The sequence below is a fragment of the Zosterops lateralis genome, assembly GCF_965231275.1.
Source record: "Zosterops lateralis genome assembly, chromosome: 2".
Classification (NCBI taxonomy): domain Eukaryota; kingdom Metazoa; phylum Chordata; class Aves; order Passeriformes; family Zosteropidae; genus Zosterops; species Zosterops lateralis.
In genome coordinates, this window is record NC_139763.1 from 19,486,381 (window position 1) to 19,502,599 (window position 16,219).

At 37.6% G+C, this 16,219-nt stretch overlaps 1 protein-coding gene across 4 annotated transcripts in view; it reads right to left on the reverse strand.

The window, feature by feature from the left end:
* The window catches only part of FRMPD4 (FERM and PDZ domain containing 4), a 345,066-nt gene that overhangs the window by 58,512 nt on the left and 270,335 nt on the right, over positions 1-16,219 (reverse strand). For all 4 annotated transcript variants that reach the window (XM_083854925.1, XM_083854924.1, XM_083854923.1 and 1 more), the window contains exons 3-4: positions 7,420-7,580; positions 5,204-5,306 (exon numbers count right to left, since the gene is read on the reverse strand). In XM_083854925.1, the coding sequence (XP_083711051.1) occupies positions 5,204-5,306; positions 7,420-7,580 (264 nt within the window). The remainder of the gene's footprint in view (positions 1-5,203; positions 5,307-7,419; positions 7,581-16,219) is intronic.

The following is a 16,219-nucleotide window of genomic DNA, read 5'->3' on the forward strand; positions in this document are numbered from 1 at the left end:
AACTTGCCAAAAAAAGAGTTATTTCAGAGAGATTTTTGAGTCGTTTCTCTTAAATGGAAAATAGAGCCAACAAGAAATGCAAGCCTTTAATGAATTTCATCTTTTTCATATCTCACTTTGCAATTTAAGTCTTCTAGTGGAATTTCACAGGATATCAAATACTGTTTTACTGATGTTACAGTTTCAAGGAATGGACTAATCTAGCCTAATTTAGCAACCCAGAAGTCACATTTCTACTCTAAAATACTTTTCTGATCCTCTTCTTTAGTCAATGTATAATAAAGCTTTCTGCAACAGGGTAGCTTTTCTAAAACAAGTATCTCAGATGGATCACCCTCTTCAGATGCCAGTTTCTCCTGGATGGCTGCCTGGATAACTATTTTAATTTTAGTGTGAACAAAGTACCACTACTATGCTGTATTCACTGTTTGGTTTATGGAGTAAGCAGTACGCTTGTGTGTCACTTAAAATTTTACTAAAATACCTTGCTCGATAAAAAGGCAGTTTACATCAGCTGGGATCCTTGTAGATTAATGCCTACTTGGTGCAATCTAAGATAAACAAGTCATTCATGTTATAGGAATTCAGCTAATAAGGCAAATTATTTGTTAGATGTTTTTCTTTGTTTCAAAAAAAAAAGAGTTGGTTAAGCTGGTTCTTAAAAAGATAAAAATGTAACATTAAGCAATGATAATGAGATACATGCACCTCTGAGCCATCAATTAATTGATACTGTACATTAATATACCTTATAACATGTCAGTGTTGCATTGTTGCTCACCTTCATATGAGGAAAAAATTGCTCCATTATGCCATGACTTTAATGTTATCTCAAAGTAGTTACTGTTAAGTATGTATGAAAAGCTTTAACTCACAGAATCTGTACCAGCAGCAAAATAAAACCAATATAAATAGCTCCTGATAAGTTTTGAACTTGCTGCACTTCAAATACATCCTTTGTATTCTGTTTGCTTGCTACTTGCTTTCATTTGAAGCTTACATTTAGGAAAGTGATCTTGTTTATTCCTCTTTTTTGAAGTTCTGTCACTGTCTGCCTTGAATGGAATTCGTCTGGACCACAATTTATAAAACTGACCTCTCTGTAAGGGAAACCATAAACATGACTTCTGAGTTTGTGCTAGAAATAGCTCAGGAGAACATAATATGGTGCAAAAGCCATTGAACAGCACCCAGAAATAATGAGGCCAAATGGATTTTGTCTGCAAACCACACTGGATTCATGTTTCTGCAACCCTGGCTTTCAATGACGACTTGAACACTAATTATGTGATGCCAGTAAAGCAGATCCAAAAGACCTCAATGAATCAGAATGACCTACAGGGGATATTTATAATGAATAGCCCTGATAATCCCCAGACCTGAGGCTTCCTAGGATACAAGAGTGTCCCTCAATTCTTAAAAAACAACCCAAAATCTCTCACCAGGTTCCTGCTCACCAGTAGCCCCTGGAGTCAGCTGAAGTGGGTATAACAGTTTTCTAGTTAAGGAAGATTATTTTCAGTAATGAATGCTTTAAAAGCCCACACATAATTAAAATATTACAATGCAATAAAAAAACAATTGCAAAATTTCTGTACAATGCATTGCATTTAACTTCTTGCATTTTCCTGTTGTAAAACCATTATACAAAAGGGACTTTCTTGAAAGACCAGCCTATTTCTAATACTGTAGGATTAACAGTTAGGAAAAAGAAATTACTCTGATTTATCTTGTGGGAAATTCAGGAATAAAGCTAATTTATTGGTTAGGGATATGCTTTTTCCTAACAACAACAAAAAAAGATTTAATATTTTTCACTTATACTTTTTTTGGGTGTTTTGAATTTTTTTTTAAAAAACAGAAATTGCCTTTTTCATTTCCTTTTCCTTCAAGCTCATAACTCTTCGTAAGTTAATGTTCTGGCAATGTTTTCTTGGAAAAAAATTAAATATTGTATTTAATTAAAAATTCAAGATTGACTTAAATTTACATTTATGTAAAATTTGCTTGAAAGTTTTGGGCTTTTCTAATCCCGGTGAAGTTTGATGCTAACCTGGTTGTGAAGTCTGCCTTTTTCTTTTCTTATGCAATTTGGTTTTCTTCTATTTAACATGCTATGATCCTTCTATAAGTATTTTGAAAGTAGATCAATTTTTTACACATTCTCTGCAATTATAATGACAAATTGTTTGTTGTCTTTACAAAAAGCTTTGAGGGAAAGCTGCATAAAAATAGCTTCTGAATCAACATAAAATATACCTTGTTATACCTAATCTGAAAGAAATATATAATCACAGAAAAAAATAGTGTTGGAATATCAGTTTCTCATTAATGTGCTGCAGTGACCACAAGATAGTACAGTTTAAGATCCTGAAGAAAAAGAGGAAGAGGAGTCCAGTCTAAAATCAGACTGCAGCTTGTTCAGGGCACTGGCAAGCAGGGTCTTTTGGGATGCAGCTCTGAAAGGCCAGAGCCCAGCAGAGCTGGGTGATCTTCACAGAGAGCCTCCTCCAAGTGCCAGAATAGGCTATTCCGACCTGCAAGGAAGACAAACCTTGCAGGCTATTCCAACCTGCAGGGATGCAGAGAGACAAAGCAGGACACCAGTGTGGCTCCACAGGGAAAGCCCGAACAAGAGCAAAATGGAAAGAGATCAGAGATGGAAATTGAGACAGGTTACCCAGGAGAAACAGAGAAGCTGTACCTGACCAGGCAGGGATGGGGTTTGAAAAGCTCAGTTGGCACTGAAACTTATTCAGGATGGATGAAGAATAAGAAGGGTCTTTGCAACTACATTAGCAATGAAAGCCAAGGGAAATACAAACTTACTGCTAAATGGAGGGGGTAACCTGATGAAGGATACTGAACAAGCTCAGATGCTCAACGCTTTGTGGCTTTGGTCTTTAGTGGCAAGGCCTGCCACCCTGGTCCATGAGCTCAGTGACAGAATTTATGGAACAGAAGCAGAAAAAGGCTGAATTAGGAATTGCTTAGGTAAGAGTGACACTCACATGTCCATGGACCTAGATGGGATGCATCTAAGGCTGATAAAGAAGTTGGCTCACGTCTTTTGAAAGGCCACTAATTAAGAACTGAAACACTTTCCCAGTGTGGTCGAGAAATCACTATATTTAGAGATATGAAAGACTTGATGACCTCCAGAAGTCTCCTCTAGGTTCTCCTATAATTTTTTGATTCTGTCCCCTGCATAACCTACGCATTTAAAACACCCTCACTGCTGACCACTGAGATACTGCTACCTGCAGAAAAATAAGATTTCAAGACTTCTCTCAGGCACATTGAAAAATGCAGATACACTGAAAAGTTGCAGATGTATCTAACCCATATGAAAACCTTCAATTATACAGAAGAGATTCACTATTTCATTGGTGTAAAGAATTGCTTCTGCTGTGGTGTCAGGACTGCACATTGGCAATGTCTAATCATTCCAGGCATCCCCACTGGCATGAAAAGAAAGCTCTTATTTTCAAATGCTGTAACATACAACCGCAATATATTTCACTCCAAATTTCATCAAAGAACGAGTCTCTGTCAAAATCCCAACAGCAGATTGATTTTGAGAGCAGAGGTAGAATTACAGTGTAAGAAAAGCCTAAAGCTTTCCCTGGAATGAAACAACACTTAATTTGACACTACCTATGTAGTCAATGTAAATGAGAACAGTGACATTCTGATTGAGTTTCTCATTTGAAGACAGACAGAGAATCAACTATACAATAAATCCAGTTTGTCTCAGGTCTAATCAGTCTATTATCCTTGATGTTATTACTACATATTGCTAGAAGCAGAAAACGAGAGAGAACCTAACTTTGCTTAATATCAAAGAACCAGGGAAAGAATGAAAAAGAGAATATTATTGCTTTATTGAGGAACAAAGACATCAAAAAGGAGCATAAGACCCATTTTTGAGGCTTACACCAATGATCAACACAGAGCACATGACAGAACTTCATTAGGAGCAAGACAGTTCTATCAGTTTATGGAGTCTACTCATCACAAGAAGCTCTTAGCAAATTTTATTAGTTGACTTGCAGGTTAGCACTTTTTTGAAAAAAATCTGAAAATATGTTTTGTTTAATCCCACCTAACACAAATGAAGGCTGTCAGCATTGCTGGCAGTTTTATACCATTTCTGCATCATCTTTGAAAGTTTTCTTCCAGCTAAATCCACAGCAAATGAGCACCTGTTTGCAGGAGGAATACAAGTGCTGTGGAACTTCCTGCCCAAATTTCTGTAAACAAATGTGACCTTTCAAAATTACACAGGTAACACTGAAAACACTGCTAGCTATAAGTTTTGAGGAAAGGTACCTGTACCATTAAAACCTGAGCATCTCTCAGGAATCAACAAGACTCACCAATTCAGAGTTTACACTAATAGGAAGGAGAATACAGAAACAAAACTGGTGTACAGCAACCAGGCTACAGGAATTTAAATTATTAATTTTATTTTTAAGTTACTTGCCATTTTTCTGTGCAATGCACCAACATTTCTTGTTACTCCAAAAGCAAAGTTTATTATATGAATCACAATAAATATTTTTCTACATCCTTAGCATTTGTCAGTCGCTGTTCTTCCTTTCCTTCTACATCTCGTTACAAATACTGATATTTCTCCTTTCCTGTACTATCCCCAGCCACTTTTTTGTCTAGTTTTCTGCCTTTTTCTCTTTTTCCTGTCTGCTTCTTTCACACAAACTCACCTCTGCATTCCACCTGAAAACTTTTTGAGCTTATCAGCATATCTGCATGCAATTATTCACTCTCAAAAACCATCCTACCAATTTTTCTTTATTCTTCACATAAACAAACCTGACTTAACTTTCTTAATGTGAAAAACGAACAGTAATGAAACAGTGAGTGGAGCTTCCATGCTCCAGGAATCATCTTTTCAACAATCCATACCAAAAATAAATACCAGGAGAATACTATTCCTCTTTTGATACCCAAGTACTTTGGAGCTACTCCTGGATGTTTTTATACTTTTCCAGCTACCCAGACGACATTTTAAGAGGACACTTCATTTCAATACTAAAATAATTCATCATTATTCATTACAATTAAAGCAACATTATTTTCTCTTCTCTCAGCCATGGGAAGGAAAGACTTGCTGTACTACTGAATGACTGCACAAGGCAATAATTCACTGGGATCGTAGTTTAAGTGACAGGACATCAACTACCTGACAAGGTCGATGACTCTCTCCCTTGGAGCAGTGCTGACTGGCTCATCATTAATCATTATGATCTGATCCCCTGGTATAAGCTTTCCTTCAGAGGGGCCGCCTGCAGACAAATAAAGAAAAAAAAACAAGCAAAAAAAGCGCACAGATTAGTAGACCATTGTAAAAGCACAGACACACTGTTGTTCACATACTAAAAGTGTGGGTTTTTCAGCTAATGACATTTTTACACTAACAATATTTCTGACATTACCAGTACCTCCTCACCAGGAAAATCTTCCAAGCTAGTGGTTTAGCACCTTCTACAGAAGTTCCTCAAGTTCTGAACCTGTATCTAACCACCTAAACTAAGGGCTCCGTTTTCTGAAGGGTCAAAAGGACGCATAAGCTCTGGACTAATGCACCCTTTAAGGTGTGATCAACTATATTTTACTCATCCTTGATCAATGTTCGTCTGGTATTTTGTAAGACCACCCTGAGAAGGATTTTTTTTCCTGAGAACAAATCATCCTGTTTATCTACTGTTAAGATCAGGAAGTCTTTTCCCATGGTAAATATACCAGATCTTCCTGGTTGCAACACATTGTCTCCTGTCCCAGGCAAAGTAACACCAGAGAACATCTTACTCCTCTTTCCTATGAAACGTCACTTACATATTTGAATGTCATTCACAGGTCTCTGCTATGACTTTTCTGTTCTAGGCAAAACAAATCTGCTTTCTTCAATTGGAGACCATAAGTTTTATACCTCCAGCTTCTTGAATCTCTTTTCTGCTGTGTTCCTACCACTTGATGAACATGAGTACATCCAAAAGCATTGCCACTTTCAGTTAGACATGAATATTTAGCATTAGTCAGAATAGACAATCAGTCATGTATATGTCCATGTGGTTTGGATTCTGCACTGCTGAAATGCACTTTGAGTACACTGTACTTTATAAAATGCATGTATTACTTTTTTTCTCAGCACAATTACATGCCCATATGATGTGACATCACATTTCCTAGTGTAAAGATCTATTCTCTCTAGTCTTTGCCTTTACACTCTGCAGTGATGATCCATAAAAACCTGAATAATATTACCACTATGAAGATAAGTCTTAAAAGAAAATGTTTCAGCATCAAAACCAATTCATTCAATGACTGTGCTAATGTTTATCTTTTCCTCTGTTTGCTTTGAAAACTTTACTCCATTTCCATATGCCACATAAATGGATACAAATCCATGCAGGAGAATGTTGTCCTGAGCTCATATTTCCTCCTATTCACTTGAAACACAATATATTAAACACATTTTCCAAATTTTAACATACAGCTACATTAATAATGCCAAGTTGAGAGAAATGAGCTGTCTGGATCTGGTTCAAATATTAGTTACATTGCTCACTTCATGTGAAAGCAATACAAATGTAATCAATGCACACATGTGGGTAAATGACATCAGAACTTCAAAAAGTCGATTTTGCCTCTCCTCTGCTCTCTGTGGGGGTTCTGGAGAACATATTGAACAATAGCAAAGTCAAATCCCTGCCCTTGGCTGCAATTTTATATAACAACTGAACTTTTAAGCATAGAGAGGAGGAGACTCCTATTTGGGAGACAGATTACCCCAGGTCTGGTCTCTCATAACTTCAAAAATATCACAAACCTCACTAATTTGCACTGCAGGTAAGATGTTTAGGGATATCTTTTGACCTGGCTTTTAACCATATAGTTATACTGATGCATTCATTAAAGATAAGAAAAAGCCAGCAATAGCATCCTCTTTTGCAGAAAGAAATATTGGTTTTAGAAACCTCTCTTTCCTTAGGAAGGTGATGGTAAGAATGATAAATATGCAAGCTTTAATCTCAGAACTCAACATACCTCTTGAAAATGCTGATTCAATGGTAATGAAGGTGACAGCAAACCAATATAAAGATACCAAGGAGAAGACCTTCTTTTCTTGAATGAAATGGGTTAACTTTCTTCAAGCAAACCATAGTAATGGCTCAGAGCAATAACTCCAAACTGACTTTTTGCCAACACAGTTATGTAATGTTCAAAAATGAATGTGAGGAAGGAAACCACTGGGTAAGACTAGGCTTAAAATCATATCTAGTATTTGTGATTACTTTGCCTGCCTGAATATCTCAACAATTCTCAAATTTGTAACTGCATTTCATCTTAGTAGGCTAAATCGAAGTTTTCTTCTGGGGTCAGGTGGGGAAGACATACCTGGTGTTACTGAGCGTACAACAACTGGCTTTTCACTACCAGCCACAAACCCAAATCCTAGCACAGGATCCCTCCTCATTTCCACTTTCCGAGGGGTTGGAGGGGTTATTTGGCAGCTCTCTATTCGAGGGTCTTCAAATGTGGCTGATTGTGTCATGTGACTGTGAAAAAAAAAATAAAAGATGGAAAAAGGAAAAAAAAGCATTAAAACATGATTTTGTGGTATCTACTTGAGCCAAGCAATTTGTGCAACGATATGAGATGAATATCTGAAACGTTGTCTCTAGAGGAACTAAAACACCAACTTAATAATTTTTTATTAGATTTTCTTATGCATTAAGTAATAATACTGCTGGCAGGTCTCAAATAGTAATCAATAGTATCAGGCTTTAAAAAGGCCTTTTTTTGACAGCACACATTTAATTATATCCCATATATGAAAGAAAAATAACCTGACAATAAAGCTTTTGTCTTCTGTGCCTTAATTTTTCATCCTTCAATTTTTGGAAGGAATAAATAAGAGTAGTGACCTACTCATAACATAAACCACAACAATTAGAGTCTGTCAACAGTTTTAAAAATAAGAAACATATTTTAATTTGGGTATCTAACATGTTAAGCAAGTTTCTGAGCTGAATCCTCTCCTTTCCTAAGGCACCCATAACAGCTCTGTATTTGCTACTTGGATAAACTATCTTAAATCACTTCAAAATGTTCCAGGGCACAAACAACAACAACAAAAAGATATAAATAAAATATATTTATGTGGAATTAATAAAATATTTTACTTTTTTCTACAGTGGTATGACAAAGCCTATTTATTGTACCTAGAAGAAAAAAATTTCATGGCTGGAGGGGAAGATCTTGAGTTTTCAAGCAGAAAATAGAAAGAATGAAAGCTATCCAACATCACATATCCATGAAATAGGTAATAGTTTAAAAGCATAAAGATTTTGAATTAATGTTAATAAACACTGAAACGTGGCTGGTGCTGTACACAGTCAGAACCAAAACCTATTTTGCATTTTCCACTCAATGCCTGCAATCCCCAATGAATCACAGCAACCGATTCCCAGTGCCAATCAGATAAACAAACAGACCACTCCTGTGCCATACCTCAGACACCATCCATTGAACTCATACGCTTCAGGAAACCAAACTACCACTGCAGGCAACAAGCAGTATCTGGTCAGCACAGTACACAGAGAGATTGCAGTTCATGGCATCAACTTATTGCAGTCCTGAGCAACTCCTGATAGTATTTGTTTTAAGTTAAGTTGTCTGACCAGGAGTTAACTCTTTTTTTACTTTCAAGAGACTGTAAGTCTGTAAGTGCTGAACTAATCTAGCTCATGGTAGATAAATGCAGTAGACTGTAAATGGAGGCAGCCAAGTCCCAGCCCCACTCACAGAGAGGACACAGGCTCTGAGAAATGTGCCCAACCAGGTGCCCAACCTAGGAACTTTGAAATGCACATCACAGAGGCAGGTATCCCTACAGCACTAGGCAGTATCATCCGTTGATGTCCTCATAATTAATTAACAATATGAAAGTCAAGTAATTTTCATGTATCTTTGATAATTTTACATATGTTATGAGAGTTAAGGGACATACCATGAAACCAGCATTGTTGCTCTCACCACCTGTCCCTTTTCCACCTGCAAATACAATTCCCTGAAGAAACTCCAAACTAGCAGTCCATAAGGAGAAAGGTATCATTCAGAGATCTATTTTCAGCATCAATGACAGGCAAAAACTTCTCTGATCTTTCCCCAACATATACACCTTGGGCATGACATCAATTTACTTTCTCTCTGTGGTCTGCGTCATTACTGATACAGAGAAGAGCAGCAATATCTCAGTAAATTCTCAGTGGGAGTCTATTTCTGTTACTGGATTTTTCTAGGGCTTTTCTTCAAAGAAGCTTTCTATCACTATCACTAGATTCAATCTGCTTAAGAGTAACATGCTGTCTTTTCATGCATATGATCAGAGGCAGCAGAAGCTACTTCCTTGCAAAAATAAAAGAGCAAGAGAATATCTCTGTGCTCTCTTAATATACACATAAGTTGAGGTCAGCAAAGAAAGTACTTAATTTTTACTAGTTAGAGCATCATATCTGATACTTCATTCTCTTCCTCCTCCTCTTGTTCCTCCAGCTTTTGTCAGTTTATTTTAGATAACTTTCTATTTTGTTTTTGAAATGAACTCTTAGAAACCCAGAGAATTATATGCAGACCCTTTAAGAAATCTATCTTAAGACCTCCCAGGCACCTCCTCTCCATAAATTCCTATTTATGGTTTGTGCTTCTAGATATTAATCTTTCTAATGAGACAATTTCTGAGGTGTCACTGGTGCCTAAAAAAGTATCTATTTCAACTTGAGCACTTTGTTTTGGTAGAGAAGACAAAACTCTGCATTTTTCACCTCTATTAGATGACAGCCCCAAAAGTTAAATTTCCACAAAGTTAAGATAATCTGTTTAACAATTTTTTTCCTGATAGCTGTTTCCAGTTTTGTAACTGGGGCACTACAAGCCCAAATGGAAAACGCCTCTGTCTACAAAGAGAAAATGCCATATTTACAATCAACGTGAAAATACTACTCGAGCCTTTGAAAACTACTTTCCTGTCATTGTATTTACTCTGTCTTCCAGCACTTGTGTAGTCTGTTTTAAAAAGAAAAAAAAGCCCAAAACAACCCCCCAAACCCTCAACCAACATCTGCACTTCACATAACAAATTCTAAGAGCAGACAGAGATTTGCTTAAAAGAGCAGCCCTGTTACTGGATGGTCCAGGCCTTGCCTTGGCTGGTGCTGAGGATCTGCAGAGCAGCACAGCATCAGTTATTCAAAGCCTAAGCAAGAGGATCAGCAAGGAGCAGTCCATCATGATTCTGAGAGGCGCAGCAGACACTATTGATTTTTAAGGTTATCCACCTTGAAGTACATCAGCTAAAAAGACTGCAGCTCAGGCTTCCACAGCTTGCTGCATCAGATATTCTTGTGCCATTCAGTACGTCAGGGGTGTATTTCAAGAGAGCAGCAAGATGTATAAATATGATCCCAGAAGAGATTAGATGAATGCTCAAAGTTTTTTGTGATGGTACATTGACAAACCTGCTTCCTCCTGTGGTTAGTTCATTATTGAGATACCAGTTGTGGTACCACAGTTCAAGACTAATTTGAATTTTGCATTAATTGGAAGTATTTGATATCCATCTCAGCTATGGAAAATATTGACTTCTGCAGAATAACTATGTTATGAGTTCTAAACCAGAATCTAATAAGCTTGGATGCAAAAAAGCCGTTTTGGGGAACCTTGCCCAGAACATCCCTTACACTGTGAAAGATCTTAGAAGAATAACTGCAACACTACAAGCTTGCTATTTGCTTCAAAGACCCTAAAAAAGGTATTTACATACAGTTCTTACATCATACCTAAATATTTACTTTTCTCAAGGAAAAATGGGAGAAGAAAAACCCTGAAATTTTAAATATGAAATGCTCTTTCCATGTACACAACTCAAGCTGCCCTTAGATTACCTTTTCAAAGAGACACACTTATTTCCTCCCATTTTCAACAGCTGAGATTAGTCCCTGCTTTACAGAAGGCCATCTTCTCTGATGCATTCATGTTGTCAGCAGTGGGATACTGCTGCCATATGAAGGAGAAAAATTCTTAGAGAATTTCTTGAACAGAGATTTTATACACCAGACTCTTCTGAGAGATAAACTACCAGCTATGGAAAATCATAGCAGAAGTGCAATCATAAGCACTTGCTCTCAAATACTCTCTGTGGCAACTGCCCTATTCAAAAGAGAAGGTAACAGGGGAAATGAGAGAGAAGGCATCTGAGCATGCATGCACCAGCACACAGAGCAGAACAGAGACGTTGCAGGGCGGCATAAAATTCATGTGCACACTTACCACAAAGGGGCCTACAGTGAGCAAAAGAGGAAGAAAATTAGGAAACAAAAACACCCTGAGGAGCGCTGATCAGCTGCATCACAGTAGCTAGCACCTGCAAACACAATTCAGAAGCCCAAGAGATTATGAGGAGCCTAATGTGTATGGCCAAATTCATGCTTGGCTTAGTCAGAGCTGTGGTTTAATACTGAGACTTTGAATCTTCACATAATTAGCTTCAAAATTATTAACTTGGTAATATTTTCCATGGAAACCTTCCTAGCATTGTCCTTATTTAAATTAGAGGCTGAATAATCCAAGGAATATATAAACAAAGACTGCAATCAAGAGCTTGATTTAATAATGCTTACTAGTAATTAAAAGTGAAGTATCAGAGTGCAATGCTTTTTTAGCCTTTACCTTTTGACATGTCAAAAGGTTTCTTTGACAAAAAATGGAGTTTGCATTTCCACAGAAAAATGCTTAGAGCTATAACTCTTCTAAGAAACTGAAAACTATGGCATGGACCCAGCAATCCTGGTTATGATGAACATCATTTTAGAAATAAGCAACAAACTGAACAACTTTAGCTCCATTCTGCAAAGACTTCAAAAAAGAAAGCGGAAAAAGTGATACCTCAAAGTGAGTTGAATACAGTTGCACACCCACAAACTCTAAAACAGCTGTAATCAATTGGCTGTTGCATCATATTTTGACAGGATGGAGACATGCTGCTTTCAGGTGTCTCATTTCATATTCCCCTATTACAGTTTGTTTCAATTACTTCACAGGTTAACAGCAGCTTGCAGTTTTGGGGTGTTTAATCCTTAGCTTTTAAATAGTTATAGTATCTCTGCTGTACAAATTGATTTACCTACAAAACAGACTCTTTTTACTTGAGACATGGCAGGTGTAAACTTGGTCAATGACAGAGAAGAGTCTGTGGAAATGTCAAACCACTCACAGACTGATGAGTGGAAGTGGGCAAGGAGGATGGAGACAAAGACTTTTTATCAAAGGTTTAATTCAAAAATAACAAAACCACTTCAAATTGTTGAGCACTGTTAAAATCCTGTCTCATTAATTTGGAGGAGGTGGAGGATCTGCTTTGTTGATGGCAGTTGTGATTTTCAACAAGATCTGTGCAAGTTAAAGACACTAAATAAACTTGCATTTACAATTTTCCATCTGAGCCCCTGCCATGAATCTCTGCCCATCCTGCCCCAAAACTACCTCTTCCATTCAGAGCCTTGGGCTCTGCACTCAAAATTTCCTGGGAGTGGGAAAAGCTATTGTAGCAATACACGGAAGTAAATTTAATTCTCATTCAATCACTATTATTCAGGAATTAGCACTAAGTAAAATGGCTTGAGACTTGAGACAGTTTTATGGAAACTGATAACAACATGAGGGTATTCTATATTTTCCTGCTTGATAATCTGGAAAGATTACGAAAACAACAATGACAGTTAAAAGAGAACTGTCATAGAGATGAAGAAATATCCAAACTCTCCAGAAAATGAAAAACTGATCATGATCAATTTAGCTTAACTAGTAGCTAAATATGAAAAATAATTTCCTTCCTTCCTTTCTTCCTGGAACCTCTCAGTATATCCCAAGTTAATTTATTTTCTCTAAGAAATCCCCTAAGAATTATTAAGAACTAGGACACAAGTGTCAAAATCATGCATCAACTGCCTTGAAAATGATATTTCAAGAAAAAAGTGCACAAGTAGTTATTACATTGCTCAGTCAAACTGCTGCTCCTACAGAGAATCTGGTGCCTTGACAAAGTCTTTTTTGCTCCATTTTGCAGGCAACCAGAGTCACTCAAAGCTCTAGAATTTTTTTAGACATATTCAACAGACAAAAATTTTATTTTCAGTGATTAAAAAAGGAGTCAAGTTTTAACACTTCAAGAAAATATTCCCTACATTTTTACTGGTTTTGTGCAGGTGTATATACCAGGAATTCAACAGCACAGCCACAAAGTGCAGCTGGGGATATTTATCAAGATTTTTATTTCTTTCTTTCTAGGACTACTCTTTTTTGCCCCAGTGTCAATTTTTTTTTTTTTTTAAAGCTTCTTCAACAGTTAAATCCTCCAAAGTCAGGTCATTTTATAACACCCTAGAAAATGTTTGGCATATGCCATCTGGATGAGCATATGGTAAAAATGTAATTAGAAAGAAAAAGGTTTGCTGGTTTCAGAAGAAACTGGTGACAGCTTTTTTGATAAAATTGGATGCAGGGAAATCTGACACGTAAAAAATTTCAAACTCCACTCTTCCACTGTTGAGCATGATCTGGAATCTAAAGCAAGGCAAAGTGAACCAAAATTGCACTGAATAAAACTGACATGAATACAGATTTAGAGGGCTAAAAAGATTTGTGCTCAACTTTAGTCAGGCACTGAGGAAAACACACTGAAAATATAATTCATAATGACAATTAGCACTTATATTATTACATGTGTAAAATGTGAATGCTTCTGCATTCTGCCTCATTCTATATATGAATGTTACATATTAGGAAGAAAAAAAACCTCAAAAACTTCTATAGTTGAATCCCACAAATACATGGAAATAAGCTTCAAGCCCCAACTGCCAACTAGGAGTTGTTTGCATTGAGTATTGTATCTACAGATTGCTAGAGAAATTCTGTTCTGAAATTATTCTTCTCTCAGGATAGCCACAAACATTTCAAAAGCTCTGTTCATGATGAACATTTGATTTCCTACCTTCTGTATTGGGAGGGACTTTACAGGCACAAGCCAAATAGCAGAAATTGCACAGAAACATCTCTGTGAAAACTGCTGGAGAAAGGGCCACCTGAATGCTGGAATTGCCTCTCCTGGAAGTTGAGCATGATGCCAGCCTCTGACTGACTCACTGCCCAAAATGTGCAGCCAGCATGGGTGTGCCAATGATGAGTCAGTCTGAACTGCAGCCATGCACATGTGGCACACAATGTCCATGGACAGCCCACCCCCCTAACACACAATTATGCTCCTACACACTGCTGAATGGCACTTCTGCTCTCAGTTTCTGTCCCAGCAAACTTTTCCCACCTGGATGACACCAGATTCAGCAGAAATACTCTTGGTTTCAAAGCCTGTAAGTGACCAGAGATTCAGGGGCCAATTCTTGAGCAGATTTTCATAGCCAAAGGAAACTCCCAAAATACTCATATGTACAAGATTGCATGCATGAAACTATGGATGAACTGCCTCCCACAAGAAATTCCAGGGCAAGCCCTGGGCTGGAGCAGTGCAGACACAGGGTAACCCAAAATGTGGGAGACAGCAAGGCAGCAGAAATGGTAAATGGCTGACATTGGCTGGTTTGACTGCTAATTGGTCCTTGCCTTTTCCTGGAAAAGAGATTTATGATGCCACAAAGTAAAGCATTCCCTACATTTTCAGGAAGGTATTGCCTTCCTGAAAGGAGCCTTTTCACTGGTCAACTCTTGCATATGCAGCATGGGATGGTAGTACAGCACAGGGAAGCAGGATATTTGGCCACCTGCCTGGCCCAGCTCCTTCAAGAAGAAAAGTGTGTAAGATGCTTTTGCTAGAAATCAGAATTACTGGCTTTCCTCCACAGCAGGAATTCCTTATAAAGTTAGGATTTGAAGTACACCAAGGTTTTATCCCAACAAAAAGCATTTTTCTTAAAGTGATCTGAGCTACTCTTTTCAGGACAGTGAATTACTTTAAGGCTGTTAAAGGTGATCTGAAATGTAGCTTTTCATTATCCCCTTCAAATGCATCAATAAACCCTGTTGCAACTACAGAAATAGAAAAGAAACAAAACAAAAAAACAATCTGCAAATACACAATAAATCCATTTGGACTGAAAGTGTCCTCTGGAAAACAGAATAAGCAATTCCTATTTATCCTGCTTTAGAGATTTCACACTAACTCCATTAAGAGCAATCTGTCAGCCCTGCCTTGCCCAAGTCTGCAACAAACAGCAGAGACCTGTACTAAGGGCTGCCAGCAATTTCCATCCAGCCAGTAAAAGGAGCTGCCATCTCCAACTCAACATGGACAATTTGTCCAACTGAAATGTTATAAAAAGAACAAGGGAGGAGAAGCAGCACGGAAATTGCTTTTGAGGTGCTGATTAGATTAGGTAAGGTACTAACTAAAAAAATCTCATCTGGTGCAATGCTGGAAGCTTGCTCCAACAATCAGATGTAAACACTAAGTGCGGGTAACCTGATGACATGGTAAGAAGACAGAATGCAGATTTAACGTGCCCAGTGGAGCCCCTTGGTATAGCTGGGCTTGGCATGAACAAACAGATGAAACACTGAAGCCCCTGCTTTAACAGTTCTGTACCTGGTCTAACTATTGGGAACTCAGTACTGTTATGAGCATATGGAGATAAGCAATTACAGCAGAAGCAAAATCCATTTGTTAATCCTTTGAACTTAATCTTCCTCATTCCTTCAGCAACTGAATAGATGAGCAAGTCACAGAAAGAGCTCTAATTTATCTACTCATTTCCTTCTTTTCCAGTTTCCGTGGAGGGCTACTGAACCAAAAAAACCCCTTCTGATATTACTATGTCAACCCAGCATTCCACCTCTTGCCTCTTGAGAAAAGTATAGCCATTCTCAGGAGAAACTGAACATCAGCTGGCAGTGTTAAAATAGGTGAAATACCAACATATGGGTTAATTGATACTCAATTAACTCAATATGGGTTAATTGGGTACTCAATAGTGCAGCTGCTTAGTTTATCAACAAGCAAGTGTTTAAATACTCAGGGATATAAACCCTAAGTTTATATCACTCTGGTCAGTACAGTGCTCTGCATTCAGAAGGAGGCTGTGTCTGCTTCTGTATGTTCACCTCAGGAAAGAGCAACACAACAACCCAG